At 43.3% G+C, this 17,187-nt stretch overlaps 1 protein-coding gene across 1 annotated transcript; it reads right to left on the bottom strand.

Moving 5' to 3' along the window:
• Window positions 1-2,005: 2,005 nt before the first annotated feature.
• Window positions 2,006-4,559, bottom strand: LOC311061726 (putative ATP-dependent DNA helicase Q1; the record flags this gene model as incomplete). Its single annotated transcript, XM_084080416.1, has 3 exons — window positions 2,006-3,210; window positions 3,693-3,772; window positions 4,075-4,559. The coding sequence occupies 3 exons, from the start codon at window positions 4,557-4,559 to the stop codon at window positions 2,006-2,008; spliced, it is 1,770 nt and encodes a 589-aa protein (XP_083936542.1).
• Window positions 4,560-17,187: the final 12,628 nt, after the last annotated feature.

The raw sequence follows: 17,187 nt of genomic DNA, 5'->3' as shown, positions 1-17,187 counted from the left end.
AAGGCTGACACTCAAGGTGTTTGTATGACTTAATGTTCTGCTCTGCAGGACTCTGGAGCAGTGTGTGTGTGTGTGTGTGTGTGTGTGTGTGTGTGTGTGTGTGTGTGTGTGTGTGTGTGTGTGTGTGTGTGTGTGTGTGTGTGTGTGTGTGTGTGTGTGTGTGTGTGTGTGTGTGTGTGTGTGTGTGTAGCATAGTATAGTATAGGCGTACACATCTGTGTTTGTATGCATTTCTGCACATTGTGTGTGCGTCACGCATGCGTGCGTGTGCACACATGAAGCATAGGCGTTAAGTGCTACAACGTGCCTAGAAGTCACGGAAGTGGATTTGTGACCAAAAAGGTTCAGCGGTTCAAATCCCGGACCAGCTGGGGAAAACCTGCGGCTGGGAAAATGAAAGAGAAATGATCTCTCCCTCCCTTACCAAATGTTGCTCAGGTGCCCTTGAGCAAGACACTTAACCCCCCGCTGCTCCAGTGGAGCTAACCTGACGCTACCAGATCCAAGAAGCTTGCTCCACACATTTGTTTCACAGCTTATTTGGATCTGGGATCTCGGGAGCCAATTCGATGACGGGGCTGTTCCTTTTTTTCAAGATACTTGGTAGATGATTGGATGGGACCGTCTGTCTATCACCGTGTGGGCGTGCAAACACAACCAATCATATCGATGTGTCTACGTGACGTATGGTAGGAGCGACACCAGGAAATCACCATCGTAGTCCAGTATTTCACCACAACAACAAGAACTCTCAAGAAGTTGCTAAAAAAAAGTTATCATGGAGGTCGGAGATTTTTGCCGATTTTGTAACACGAATCTGCGCATAAAAGGTATTTTAACGGGTACAAGGAAGATATTTGATAAGCCTCAGCCTGCAAACGAAACAAGTATTAACGAACGCCTGATAGCGTTAGCTTTAACACTGTTTAAAGACCCCTCCGTATCGTGTCGCATGTTTGGTCATGTCTTCGCTTGCTTCAAAGAATGGAAGACGATTTTTCCATTTTAAGGCGATGGGAAAAAGAGGACAAAGACAGAAGACCTCCAGAAACGGCTACCGCTACAGCAGAAACACCGACGTCACCTGAGGCATCCTGCCTGTGGTCACCAAACTCTCCTCTCAGCGTTAAAGCGTTTTACTCTTGAGTCTGAGTCAGTCAATAATATAGCCTTACAGTCTTTCAACATGTCCACGATACACTTTAGATAACGTAAATCTCATTGTGCTATAAAAGTCTGTGCAATAACTCCTGCCAAGTAGTCAAAAATGTTGCAATAATTCACTGTTGCTGTTCATCAATGACTGGACCAAGTGCATCTTTATTTTTCTCATTACTTTCACACACAGAAAATATGTATCTCGAATTTGCACTGTTTAACAAAGGGTACTTGAAAGGGATATGAGAGTGTACATAGTTAGGACCCTATTGAATATAGGCTACGCATGTTGTATTGTTTTTATAATCCTGTTATATATATATTGTTGTGATTTTCCCCTACCTGAGTATGCGCAACTATAGCATTTAGTTGTTTTTTTATAAATAAATATTTTAATTTGCCTCACTTATAGTTCATGTTTACTTTCTAAAACAACATCATAACATGTTTGTACAGTATCAAAGTTGGATCCCATGTGTAAAATGGCAAACTGATCAATGCCTCTATAGCCTAATGATTTGAAACAATCAATTTTAACATGGGGGAGAAAAGCAGGGATTAAGAGTCATCATGCATAGTGAAAAGGGTGACATACAGTACCAGGACAGATGTAAAACAATGATGTACTTATTTTGTGATAAAAGGTTATCAATCTAAAAGTGATATATTTGCATACCTGGAAAAGAAACGACACCAGATTTTTTGCAGCGACAAACTTTTAATCACTTGCTTATGTTCAAATTACATACAAAACCATTTTAATCATGAGCATTCAGTCAACTAAATATTCCACAGCTTTAATTGACAACCAATGTGAGTCTTATAAGAGCCTTTAATGGCCAACTGCTTATTCGTCAGACGATTCTGAGCTGCTGTGCTGTGTTCCAATCTCAAAGTCCTCATCATCTTCATCAAAATACCCTGTATAATCGATGTCTGGCTCAGTGAAGCTATCCTCTTGAGAAGAAGGCTCTACATCCTCAATGTCACCAAAGACTTCATTGATGATTAGCAGAATTTCTCTTGCATGTTTTTTTCTGAATACGGGAAGGTTTCTAAGAATGTAAGACAAGTCAAATATGTGTGTGCAGCGTTCTACTACTGCATCAATGAGCTCAGCACTGAAACCAGTACATGCTGACTTGCTAGTGTAGACATGTGCTGTGTCTTTTTCTAAACAACTCATATACTCCTCTAACATTTCCCCGATAAGAGATTTGTCCTCTTGTGTTACCACTCTACATTTCCCTTGCATGCCAGCATCTTGTTCTATTACCTCATGTTTGGGGCTAGGCTCGTCACAATCTTCACCTGCACATGAACATACAGAGTGGCAATAGCTGCAGCAGACATGCCCTGGCTCTACACTTGTTGGCTGGTTTTCAAAATGGCCGTACAGTGCTTTTCTAAAGCAGCTCTTAGTGCCAGTGTGTATCAGTTCTTTCACTTCTGGACCAGCACTTACAGTTTTTTTTATAGCATACAAAATTGCATGTGACTGTAACCCATTTCTGCCAGCCCTTCCAACTTTTTGAACAATGTCTTCAACATCCTCTGGCAAACCATACATTACAACATGAGAAACATTAGGGAAATTCAAGCCCATCCCAAGAGCTGTTGTTGCAACAACCACTCGGCAGCTCCCCTCTCCCTCTCCACTAAAGGAGGCCAAAACTCTGTCTTTGTACTTTGACAGTGTGTTGCTGTGGAAAATTCCTATAAGGTGGTTCTCAGCCTTCTGATCCTGGTCTCTGTTAACCCAAGCATCTTCTCCCAATTCTGCTTTAAGATAGGTGAACACTCTCCCAACTAACTTCAGTGTTCTGCAATAGATTATGATGGGAGACATTGATAGACCCTTATCTTTGACCTCCTTTACTACCCAGTCCATACAGTTCAAGTTATCAGCAGGAACCCGACTCAGTCCCAGCCGGATGTTTCTCCTGTTTGGGCTAACAGTCACGAGAGTTGCCTCCTCCATATTCAGCATCCTGGTCACACGGCCTCTGTTCTTGTTATCAGCAGATGCTGTCAACGCTAAAACAGGTAAACCTGAAAGACAATAAGTGCACATATATCAGCAAAGAAGCATTAATGAAGAACTGCTGTAGGCTACACTTTCTATAGTGTTATAAAGGGGAAATAATTAGGTTATTTATGTTATCGGGTAGCTTCAGGTAAAGACTGACATTTCCACATATCATACTGTATTTTCTTTACATGACAAATAACTACACTTGGACAGCACCAACTTCTATGATCTGCTCCTGTACCTGTAGTGTAAACACCCCTCCCCCTAACCTGGCTAAACAGGGGGGTTAACAGCCTGCCCAAGTTGCCAGCACAACACACCCCTCCCCCTAACATTAAAAATAGGGGGATTAACCTAACCAGCCCAATGCACACACAACCCCCCCCCCCCCCCCCCCAACATTAACCCCCTCAGGTAGCAGCACAATGCAGCCCCCTTTTATGGATTGATATTAATTAATCATGTATTAAATCATGTAGCATTACTGTGTTTCAAAACTCACCTTCTTTGACTATGGATCTTAGTTCATTCAGCCTGGAAAAGGCTTCTCTGAAGGCTGGCTTTCCGTTTGCTCCCAGTCCCCTGGTTGAAAGAAAAAGAAATCCTACATTGAGTCTAGGTAGCAGCAATAGTAACGTGCATAGTTGCATTACAACAATACAGTTACAGTAAGATCTGTGTTTAACATTTGGTCTGTTTGTGTGTGTTAGCTTATTGTTTAAAATATAATGTTTGACCTAAATAAAACATAAATGTTACAACACTTCGTCTTTGAACTACTGTAACCGTAACACGCTGCTCTGTTTTGTTTTACAGTTTAACATTACAGTGTATGTGTAGTGTAACAATTACACTATACAGCCATTTAACGGCGTTTAGCTTACCATTTGTATGCGACGTGAACTTCATCGACGACAATGCCCAGTAGGTTTTCACGATACACTTGTGAGGAAAGCATATCACGCCATTTATCTTCCAGTAACCACGTCTCCGGGCTACCAAAGACCAGCTGACATCGGCCGTCGAGGATGTCGGTGTGTGCTGCATTATCTACGAGTTGCGCAGCATAGAGTCCCAGATTCGTAGCCTCTTTGATTTGATCTGCTACGAGGGCAGTCAAAGGAGATACGACGATCAATATAGGCTTCGGCTTCGTCCCCAGTTCTTTCGCTACCAGTGGAGCTAGTTGGTAAATTAAACTCTTGCCGAAGCCAGTCGGGAGGAGAGCAAAAACATCTTTTCCACGCAGAAAAGCCTTCAGTGCCAAACTTTGCTCTTCTTTCAAAGAAGAAATATTGTCCAGTTGAGAAATAACTAATGTTATTGCAGCATCTATCGTCATATCGGTGTTGCTCATGGTAGCGGCCATGTTGACTAGTGAAGAAACTACAAAACAACAGACGCGTCTATATGGCGTCACATCCGTTTTTGCCCAGATCACGCCCTTAGCTCACGCTGATTGGTCCGTACCGGGAGCAGTACGGTGTTAGCTCAACCCCTTGAGCGATCTCAGATGTAGCTGTCTTGAGGAACCTGGTTACTCAATACCGCCACCTCTGGCAGGGTCAGGTTACAGTGGAGCTGCTTTGTAAACAACATTAGGAGGCTGCACTTATCACGGGCAGCTCCCAGGTGTGAATGTGTAGAAATGTATGAACCAAGCAGTGGTGGAAGAAGTTCACAGATTTTTCTTAAATGGTAGTGTAGGCAATACGGGTTAATTAGGTAATTATCTAGTTTTATCGGGATACGTATCACGTTATGACTTGATCACGTTATGATGGGATAAGGCATCACAACTTTTTGTATTACCTTTTCCTGACATGGCAGCAATACGCTTCCATAAAGTGAGAGTTTTACGGTCTTTGTTAGATTCTGATATTAATCATTGCTATATTGTTTTTTTTTTTCGTAACAGGGCTCTCCTCGTCTCTCTTTAATAAACAGAAAATACATTTTCAGGTGGGTTGCCACCTCAAAAGTAGCCTACTTGAGCAAATGTACTTTCCACCATTGGAAAAAAGAGTGTTGCTACAGTACAGTATAAGAACACATCTGTGCAGTCAGAATGAAAAGGTTAAACAGGTCCGTACACTGAGGACTTTATTATTACAAAATAGGGTGTGTGAGAGTGCATTGCATGTGTGAATTTTAATGCATTAAGGGTCAAAGGATATGGCTCAAGGTAAAATCCTTAATTTAACTCACAGAGTGTAAGATCTTTACACCTAGACTTAAATTAACAATTGTTTTGCCTGTGTGTGTGTGTGTGTGTGTGTGTGTGTGTGTGTGTGTGTGTGTGTGTGTGTGTGTGTGTGTGTGTGTGTGTGTGTGTGTGTGTCTCCTGGAGGTGCCAAACCAGAACCAGGCAAAAAATGTAAACAGGCAACAATGTGAGCTAGTAACTACTGGCGCGTACAAAAGCTCACCATTATTGACTGCCCAAGGCAATGACCTTCTCATAGCTGTGAACAGTCTTGCCAACCGCTCCTCGTTACGTGTGTGTGTGTGTGTGTGTGTGTGTGTGTGTGTGTGTGTGTGTGTGTGTGTGTGTGTGTGTGTGTGTGTGTGCGTGTGCGTGTGCGTGTACGCATGCACGTGCGTGTGTGCGTGTGTGTGCGTGTGTGTGTGTGTGTGTGTGTTCGTGTACAGTTCCAGGCCTTTCTCATTCTCTGAGTAAAGGTCAACTGTCAGACAGTATTGAGCAACGCTAAAGGTGAAAGAAACATGACATATTTTAAATAATAAACTAAGGAGCTGTGTGTAGTTGAAATGTGACTATGTTCACTCTATCACCCTATAAATATTCAGATGTATGCTGGAACACATAGGCTGTACTCTTTGCAAAAATAAATGAACGGAGACATTTTGCAATAATGTTTCTCCTTTGTATTCCCAGAGAAGGTGAACTTGCTCTACTGACTGTGCTGCACATGCAAAGGTCCCTGGTTCGAGTCCCATGGTGTCAAGTCCAAACTTTCCAACCATATGGCAATTTATGCATGTGGCATGTTTTCAAATTCTTGTGGAGGTCATTTCATACAATTGAACTCACTTAACCTTCATATAATGTTTAAACCGATGGATAAAGATTTCATTTAACAATGAACGTGATGTTTGTGCTAATTCTTATACCGTTTTGGGGAACTAACTAGTATGTGTGTGTGTGTGTGTAATTTGATGTACCTATTTAATCTCATTATAAACACTGATGAAGTCCTTGATTCCTGTAATGGATGTAATGGAATATGGAAAGCTGTCTTCCCTGATCATTGTAGTCGTTTATAAATGAACAAATGGTTTACAAACATCACAATGCTTGCCATGCCTTAGGTAGAATCTCTAGTAGGTATCATGACACATAAATATGGAGTAAAAATGAGGAGATCCACCAAACTGTCAGGACAGAGGCAATGAGTGTGTGTGGGGATGGCTGAGTTATCGTGTCTGTGTGCATCAATTAGCCTGATTCACAACAGGTGTGTAGCCACACCCAACTCAGTGTCTAATTGGTTTAACTGAGCTTTAGTGCTCACACACCAGCTTTCCAAAACCATGAATTCATTGTCATGTTGTGATAATAAACAACAGCAGTCCCTCCCTCACTACATGTAGAGCTGTGAGTTAAAATGTCGCCATGAACAACCAAATTATTATTATTGTCTCCGCCAGGCCGAAAGGCATGGCGAGAGAGTATGTTTTACCCTCCGTCCGTCCGTCCGTCCGTGTGTGTGTGTGTGTGTGTGTCCTGTCTGTGTGTTAACAGCTAATCTCCGGCACCGTTGGCCCGGTCGCTGCGAAACTGTGCACACCCACTCCCTGGATGCCAATTCAGAACCTCTGCCCCACATTTTTCACATGGGCCTGTTATAGCGCCACCAGGAGGCCGATTTGTGCAAAACCCATTTTTTCTCATTACACCTACAGCTTTTAACCAAACGTCATGCAAATCGGTACACAGTATCTCTATAGTCATGTGATCAACCCGGATCTGTCTGATTTCCCATATTGCATCCTCATTGGCTAAGGTTGGCTTCCAAAGTTTGCAGGATTGGTCCGTTTTGAACAAACTGCCTCCAATCATGAACGCAGCTTGCCATTTCCATAAAATTGCACACGCACATTCCCACTAGGCCGAGGAAGAAATGCCACTTGAACATTTTCAAATCAGCCTCATGGTGGCGCTATAACTGGCCGATTTGCTTTTTTAACTATAACTGCACCGATCTGCGTGAAACTTTGCACGCACACTCCCTAGAGGCCAAGGAAAAACATTGGACTGCATTTTTCACATCTGCTTTTTACAGCGCCACCAGGAGGCCGATTTATGTAAAATACATTTTTGGAGATTATTCCTTCAGATTATGTCCAAAAAACACGCAAATTGGTACACTGCATCTCCATAGTCATGTGATTCTGATGGATCTGTCCGATATTTCATATTCCATCCTATTTGGCTTACAGTGGCTTCCAAAGTTTGCAGGATTGGTCAGTTTTAAACAAAATGCCTCAAAACATGAATGCAGTGTGCAATTTCCGTGAAAGTTTGCATGCAGATTCCCACTAGGCCGAGGAAGAAATGCCCCCCTTTTCACATTCACATTGGCCTTTATAGCGCCACCAGCAGGTCTAATTTAGCAAAACACATTTTTGGAACAAAATGCCTCAAATCATGAATGCAGTGTCATCCCATTGAAAGGCCTAAGAAGAAATGCCACCCTTTTCACATTGGCCTATTATAGCGCCACCAGGAGGCCACAATAACCTACCTGACCTGGCGGAGACCTGTGCTCCGAGGAGCACTTTTTCTAGTTTGTTATTCATTCATTTTCATCTTATTCAGAAAGTCATTACCTTTATCTTCTTCCTTTTCATCCACTTTGTCATCTTCTCGTATCATCCTCTGTACTTGGACCCTGTTTGCAGCTATATTTACTCATGAACAACTGTGTTCTGTGGGTGAAATCAACCACAGCAACTTCATTAATTTACTTGTGGGTCCCACAGAAGGTTTTATTTTTCTTCACTAATGGAACACGGCAAGCTTTTTCAGTACAAACTGAGAGCTACCGCTTAATCTGGCCCGCAGCACAACCCTAGTGTGCCGTATATGCCCCAGTGAGCCCATAAATGAAATATGCCACTATGCCAAACCACTGTGCTCCGCGACCTTTTACTAAACTCCCCAGCTCCCTAAAATCTACCTCGGCTCAAAGTCATCCACATTCATGTCCGCGCGCACACAGGCACGCACACAGTAGTGACTGGGGGTCACAAAGGGATTCTACCCGTGCGCCTCAGCCGTAAACGTCCAGTCCAGTGCGTCACAGGGGCAGGGACAACAGATGCAGAAGAGATCAAGGCTGGAGCAACACGGACATTTTAAGCTTTTATTATTTAGGTGCAAGTATACAGAGTGACTGACGTTTCGGTCTTTCGACCTTCCTCAGAGTCTCTGATAGTTTAGTATAGTGTGTATGTATAATGTGTCAAACTACATACTGTGTAGCATGCAGTAAAAATACACCCAAGCAAAATTTAAACAGGATTGGAAAACCACATAAAGCATGTCTGCAAGGAGTAAAATATGCAATAATGTAGAAGTGTATACGTCTGTGTGTGTTATAGTGTGAAGGGTGTGTGTGTGTGATGACTTGAGAGTGTGCGTGTCGGTGTGTGGTTTAGTGCGAAGGGTGTATGAGGATGAGTGTAATGTTGTCAGCTTGAGTGAGAGAAATGAGGGACTTGACATTAGCGTAATTCTGCCCTCCTATCTAAATTGCCTCTAGCTGAATCCAATACTGTGAGTGTGTGTGCGTGCCAGTGAAAATCCACGCCTCAGTCGTATAGAAGCAAGTAAACAGACTTCAAGCACATTCAGTGTAAACCGAACATCCCTTCAGTTCAAAATATAACTCAAGGTTCAGAACAAAAATATAGATTCTACCCATCAAGCTCAATATCTACAGCAGCAGCTGAGCTAACACGAACAACCTCTACATCGCATCATAATAGACAGTGTCTGGTTTACACATATGGCAAGAGATTACTTAGGTCGTAGGTCGAGCGTTCGCTCCCGCCAGCACAGCCGAGGCGGGATGTCGATCAAGGGGAACACCAGCGCAGCAGGTCCGCCTTGCATTCGGCCTCTCCGCGACGTGCCTGCATGGGCACACCATCTCTTCCTCCCCTCCTCCCTCAGCAGTCAGCACGTTGTTGTGCTCAGCACGGCGATCCCGCCCATTACGTCGTTGTGCGCCTCCCACCTCCCTGTCTCCTACTCTCGCTCAACGTCCTCCCATTCCTCCCCTTCTCTTCATTCTCCTCATCTTTTGGGGCAGTGCTGGAGCAGAGGTGACAGACCGCTCCTGAGTAGAGCAACCATGGTCGTCAGCTCCAGAGACTACACCCCCACCTTGGGTTCCTCACCCAATCCACATCCATCTCATTTCGTGCAATAACATTTGTTTAACCTAAGTATAGAGGTATGGTCTCTTACTAGTGAACTAACATGTGCGGTAGACCCCTGCACAAGCCCAAATCTAAAGCCCTAGCCTGCATGGCCCTGATCCTGTGGTGTTCAAACCTGGTCCCACACCAACCCAACAAGAGTCTGCAATTTATCTGGCCGAGCTCTACCTGCGATTCAAATCAATTTAATCTCTCTCTGACTGTGTTTCTTTGACGTGTGCAGCTGCGCAGCGATGTGATGTACGCGCTCTGATACAAGCAAACATTGAACCCACTCATCACATAGACTATTAAGAGGTAAACTTGTTTTAAACTGGTTTTATTAAACATAATAACTACATGTGCCACGTACCACCGAAAATGATCACATATTGCAGTAGGTGTAGTCCCAACACCTACTGTACTGTAGTCATGCAATGCCGTAGTGATTAAAGCCAAGTTATGTGATCCAGCAGCAAATACGTATAAGAGATTTATGGTCAACCTTTCTTTGATTTGAACTGTGAAGAATGAGGTTTCAAACATTAATATCTTCAACAAATACATATTGATTGAACTGTGTAGGCCTACAGTATATGTGTATGGGCTCATTCACTGTTTATTTTGCCTCACATCCACCAACACATTCTAACTCCCAACTCGTCAGGTTTCAGAGACGAGACATGAGTAACTAACAAATTCTCTCTTTTCATTGTCAATGAAAGGAGAGAAGCTCAATGAGTCCTATTCCGACCCAAGCACGGCCTATAAATTGGCCCCAGCGTGACCCTAAGCTACTCACAGCGTTGGGGCCTGTTGCGGCCAGACGGGCTTGCAGACCCTCTAGTGTGCAGAACGATGCCTAATGCAAGAACATAAAGGGAAATAATAAGTTCAGAATTGCACAGATGCACTCACATACAGAGAAACACAGCAGCAGACAAGCCGGCAGCCAGACAAAAACAGTCACACATGGGGAATTCACCCCTCTTTCCTTAACAGACTCAGCAAACAAACAACAATAGAGTCAGGCCTGTGTTTGTATTCATCTGAACAGTGCCCGTCTGCCCGATGTGTTAATGTTTTGTGTCAGCGCTTGCTTTAGTCTGCCGTGGCCAGGCCTTCAATCTCACTCGACTCTGGAGAGAGGTTTGGGGAAACTCACATTGGAAACAGTGGATAGAATGAGCAAGCACCGTCACTTGCTCAGGCGTGGCTAAACTGTGATTGAGTGGTGACGTACCGTAGAGCATTAGCACCAGGGTCTGTCAGTGTTTTTCCGACCGGGTGGGAACCAAAGTCAGATTGAAACAACTTTCTGTACATCGATCAGCAAAATGGAAGAGATCTGTATGTGCACTGGTCCCAAAAAAACTTTTTTTTTAATGGTTCATGTCCTTTTTTTTTTAAAGCTCATCAGTAAAAATCTGGGTAGTTTCTTGTGGAGAAACAATGGCAGTGAGGAAGCTGGATGCTATTATGGCCAACCATTCACAGCCCCTCCACATGGATATTGTGGGGCAACTGAGCAGGAGGGGAAATGATAGATAAAGCTACCCCAGCTTAGAGGGATTACAATACAGGACTTGGTCTGTCTTTTGTGCCAGTGCCATGAAGATGTACAACTAGGTACATGATGGTCGCCCTGCACGGTCAAAATAGACTAATTAGCTCTGAAGTAACAACAGTAGTCTGCAATACTGTAAGGACACTGTCTGACATGGTTACTGACAGTGTCGTTTGTTGTCCTGCAAAATGCAGGTTTTTGTAGAGGGTGTGTATACTGTGTATACAATGTTCATTATTGATGGTGTGTCTTTGTTATGTGATGTTTTTTACCCTGCTGTATCTTTCAGCACTTCTCTTACTCTCTCTCTTGCTCTCTTTCTCTCTCTCGCTCTCTCTCTCTCTCTCTCTCTCTCTCTCTCTCTCTCTCTCTTTGTCAGGGTAATTCTCTCGTTCTCCAGCCAGTTTTACTCTGCTACTATGCTATACAGGACCACAATGGAAACAAGCCTTCAGGGCTTTTTGTGTTGTGTCCTTTTAGCATTATTGTATAACTTTACCTCTGTACCTTTTGCAAACTGTTTATAAAGTATTCAATCAATCAATTAATCAATCAATGCTTCTTTCTTTCTCATTTTCTCCCCATTTCATTGAGTCGCCGTCTTCTTACACCACTCCACTGAAGAACACGGCGTGCTCTGAGGACCTCCCCCGTGCCTCTTGTCTCCACAGCCACCACAGCCTTGTCTATTGTGCCACCCGCAGGGACACCGTTGTTAGCGGTCGGTGACATACAGAGGTCAGGAGGTCAGCGAGCCAGCCCCTTGGCCATGGTTGCAGTGACCCGGGCTGAGATGACAGCCAGGGCATCTGGGGTCACGTCTCATACTGCTCATTATTCCAGTAGTGCAGAAACCCATCAGGGACCCTGATGCTTCATCTCGTAGCCCTTCACCCCATGACCTCTAGCGTCCCTATTCTGGGGGCGAAGATTCTGTGAAAATAGCTGATCTAATAACTGATGAGCCATGTGGCCTGTGGGCCATTTCTGTGCATGTACTGTAAGTAAACGATAGAAATAAAGTTGTTTCTTGGCCGAACAATTCCTTTAAGGCCTGGCGGTACAAACGTGACACTCGCATTGTATGCATCACAGCCGAGGCATACAATCTCCCAAACACACAGAGAATTTCCGCGTCTTCCCCAGGACCCGCAGGCTGACAGATACAGATATTTGTGTTTTTTTGGTTCCCGGAAACCGAATTCCCATTCGGTCATATGATACACACACTGCAAGTTTGAGACTGAATGGTCGGACACTTCAGAGTTACCCCTGGAACAGAGTGTCACACACACACACACACACACACACACACACACACACACACACACACACACACACACACACACACACACACACACACACACACACACACACACACACAGTCAGATTCCATGAATTATAGTATAGGCAGATGAGTACTGTATAAGCACTCTGACACAACGGGCATCAACCTACTGTTAAAACTCAAAATGACATACATTTCTTACATACGGCTAAGACATCAGCTGATTCCACTGCAACATTGAAATTCTTATGGTTCTGAACAAATAACACAAACTGTGATGATGGCTGACTCAGCAGCCACACATAGTAGTCAGGGGATATTAGCAGAATATTTTCCAATCTTGGAATAAATTCCTTACCAAAAAAAATCTTCACCAATGTGTTTGTAAAGGTGTCTAGTAACACATCTCACAAAGACTGAAATTCAGTATCCCTAGGAGATTCTTTGACAGCTCCTTAAAGTTGGGGTACCCACCATAACCTTGGTTAAAAAAAAATCCAAATTTAATTCTGTTTTAAGTAGCATGTGAGGGGTCAAACTAGGGTGTTTTTATGATTCTGAATCCATTGCAATCATTTGTTTTGCACCAAAACCACTCCTTGGGCTAAAAACGGCCATAGCCATGTATACTTTTTGTGTAAAAAGCCCATTGAGATTGGGCCGTTTTTAGCCCAAGGAGTGGTTTGGGTGCAAAACAAATGATTGCAATGGATTCAGAATCATAAAAACACCCTAGTTTGACACCTCACATGCTAAAAACATAATTAAATTTTGATTTTTTTTGGGGGGATTTTTTTTTAACCAAGGTTATGGTGGGTACCCCAACTTTAAGGAGCTGTCAAAAATTCTCCTAGGGATACTGCATTTCAGTCTTTGTGAGATGTGTTACTAGACACCTTTGCAAACACATTGGTGAAGATTTTTTTTGGTAAGGAATTTATTCCAAGACTTTTTTAATATCCCCTGACTATAGAGACTATAATGTATGTTCTGTGGGAGGCTGACAGAAATGGACATGATGGGCTGGCCAAAGGAATGGGGATCAGCTGCTCCAGATCTGCAGCTAATCTGGACAATTGGACTGCACCACAGTCCCTCAGCACCATGGGGTGGGGCAGGGGTTATTAGAGTGTGTTCCAATGGTAGTCTTTGTCTTTTCCCCCTTTTGTGTTAACAGTGGTCTGACCTGTCCCTATATATGTCCACCTCCTGTGTCATTAGGGTTAGTTAAGTTTTCAGTTCAGTTGTGTTGTTCAGTCCAGTTTTTGTTTAGTTATTTTGAGCACGCTTATTTCTGTTATCTGTTAAAACATTATTTTGAAACAAAGCACAAATAGAAAGAAAAATAAATACAAAAAAAAGAACATTATTTCAAACCAACAACCAAGTTTCCCTGTGTCTCTCCTTCCGACCAACTCGGCCCCTGACACAAACAAACAGAACAAAAAAACTGTTGCCAGCATCTCCATTGTAGGCAAATTTGTAGTGATGGATTAGAATTCTATGGACTTTAAGCCCATGTGATTTGCTTTCACGGCAGCGATCTAATTTAAGGCTCCGACGTATAGGATCTTTTAGTGATGAATATTTCATGTTGGGATGAAAGTTTTCTTTTTGTGATTATATAGATGTTGCTCCTACGCCTGTCTCAGATTGGAAGTTGCCAAGGCCTGTGGCCTTTAGCTCTAGGAGATAATGGAATCAGTCAAGTGATAGACACATTCATTCACTGCCTGCTGGACTGGTCATGTACCAGCGTCGTGGCTTTGAAGAGCTAACACGGATGAGGGGAGATGGCCGAGGCAAACAAACACTCATGGTGCTGATGGGTTTTGTTTTTTTGCAACTCCTATGGCTCTGCAAACAAACAGACACATGATTGAATTATGGCTTTAGCGAGGACTGCAGGGAAAACTGGGATTTTTGTGTCCCCACAAAACTTTGTTTTTTTTGGGGGTGAATGGCTCCGTTTCTTCTGTCAGCCTTTGAGGCGTTTTTCTTTATTAAATAATTGACAGCGAAGGCACCAAAGCCCACAGAGCATCAGTGTATTATTAGAAACAGCTTTCAGTCTGCCGACAGCGGAATTCAATCAATTTGAATACATTACTTTTCGGAACGGATTCTGTGTAAATGGTCAATTACTTTCTATGCATGAGAATCATTGTAATAGTGGTTTTGTGGGTGATATTATCATATTAATGGACTGAACGTAAAGCTCATTTCCTTAAAATGGAAATCAGTATCAGGGTCTGAGTCCGGAATGCACAAACATGGTCTAAAGCCACCCTTTATTCAATTTCCTAGTATTTGGCAATTTAAAATGCCATCCATTGATTTTGGGTGGCCGCGACTGTGAGCGTGACTTGATTTCACAGTAGTGTGTCCTTGATGTTCTGTTAGCATAGGATAAAGCCCATGATTGTATTTGACTCAGACTTCGTCGTGAATCGCCTACTGTATGTTATGTCAAGTGCTGCTGTGGTGCAATGAAAGTTGGGTGATTGTTGGCCAACAAGAGTTGATCATGGATAAGCCAAACAACCATCAACATGGATGTAACCTGGTCCGCAGTTAGGGATTATGAACAGGGGACTGCATCACCATCACCCACAACCTGAGGGCAAAATAACAAAAGTGTGCCCCCAAAAGATAAAACGCCTCTAGCACTGTCAGCTATTTAAAGCCAGTATGCTGTTGACACCAACACTGACACTCAGGGACACAGTCAGGTGGATGGTACAAACACGTTTATGACTCTCCCGTGGGTGCGGGGGGATGGCTGATTATGGTCCACAGAAAGAGTTTTTCGAGCAGCCAGAACCTTTCTGCCATGGATTTCTACGCTAAAGACGCGCTGGAGCACTTTTCTGCCATGCTTTTCTACGGTAAAGACGCGCTGGATCGCTCCTCTTCCCAGCGGTAGAGCGCCACGCTTAAGCGCACTTGGCCTTCAGCGTTTTTTTTACCGTACTGCTCTGCGCGCCTCAAACATTATTGTATGACTGTACCTCGGTGCTTTTTGCAAACTGTTAATAAAGTATTCAATCAACCCAATGCTTCTTTCTTTCTCATTTTCTCCCCTTTTCATTGAGTCGCCGTCTTCCTACACCACTCCTCTGAAGAACATGCCGCGCTCTCAGGACCTCCTCTGTGCCTCTTGTCTCCACAGCCACCACAGCCTTGTCTATTGTGCTACCCGCAGGGGCACCGTTGTTAGCAATCGCTGACATCCAGAGGTCAGGAGGTCAGCGGGCTAGCATGCATTTCTAAAGACACGTTGGAACGCCTTTCTGCCATGCATTTCTACGGAAAATGAAGGTTTGAATAAAAATAAGAAAATAAACAATAATCTGCCTCACAAGTTCTTGCGTGTCCCTGGGTCCACGTAACCTTGCACAGCAGCTGGCCTCGAGAGATCACAGTACCATCTGTCTGACCACACTTAAGTTATGTCCATCTCTTGCAGTATGCACTCTGCAGACCCCCCACCCACACTCTGTAGAACGCTGCACTGGATGCATTGCACACAACACAACGTCACTTTAATTGATTCAAAATGATAATAATGCAAGCTGAAACGGGCGATTCATGTGGTGGCAGACAGTTCAAACAACCAGACTCGACCAAACTGAAAATTGATTGATTGATTTTTATCGACAAAAATGTATACATGAATATTTATTTGTACTGTACATAACTAGCTGTCTAAAGGATACAATGCAAAAAAAGCTTGAGAGCTTATTTCCATTGGGATCCTTAGTGTGATCATTTTACGAAGATGAAGAGATAGTGATTTTAACCAAGGTGGGACATATTAAGGTGATCATATTAAATCTGGGCTGGCATATACTGTACAAACAAACTAAGTTTTATTTAAGTAAAATTCTTTGTCATCCAAGGTGGTCTCTCAGCTTCTCCAGTTCAGCCAACAGAAAAGGTGTTACCATGGAAACCAAAACTAGCTAGTTATAAAGACAGAAAAAACAGAAGGAGAGAAAAGCAAGAGGATACAGAATGACAGACAGATAAATAAGAGAGAGAGAAAGAGAGAGAAATAAGAGTGTGAGGGAGAGACAGAGAGAGAGGGAAATAAGAGAGAATTACTGGAGAGAGAGAGAGAGAGAGAGAGAAAGAGAGAGAGAGAGAGCGAGAGAGAGAGAGAGAGAGAGAGAGAGAGAGACAGACAGACATAAGTAAGAGTGAGAAAAGAATAAGAATGACAGAGAGTGAGTGAGAAAACAGAGAGGGCAGGGATAAAATATATTGAAGTTGACCTAGTGAGAAATCTTCCACCTACACAGATAGAGAACTGTAAAGCCTGATTTAAACCGTACTTACTAAAGACAGCAGATCTTTAAGGTCACACACGATGCAATGCATTGTGAGCTTGTAGTTCTGCAATGAATTAAGCATAAATCATGTGGGGAGGATACTACCCCTGCAGACAGCGCAACGCCACACAAGCAACAAAAGGTACGAATGCTATATGAAAAAAACGGTCACAATCGTACAACACTCGCGCACGCATGCACACACACACACACACACACACACACACACACACACACACACACACACACACACACACACACACACACACACACACGCGTCCTCATACCATCTCTGTGGCTTAGCAACCAACACTTTGACAAATTTGACCTTTCTTCAAACACTATGTGTGCATTTCTT

This window comes from Gymnoscopelus microlampas (genome assembly GCF_963454915.1).
Source record: "Gymnoscopelus microlampas genome assembly, chromosome: 15".
In the NCBI taxonomy this organism is placed as follows: domain Eukaryota; kingdom Metazoa; phylum Chordata; class Actinopteri; order Myctophiformes; family Myctophidae; genus Gymnoscopelus; species Gymnoscopelus microlampas.
The sequence above is the reverse complement of the archived record's forward strand: the minus strand, read 5'-3'. Positions and strand labels throughout refer to the sequence as shown.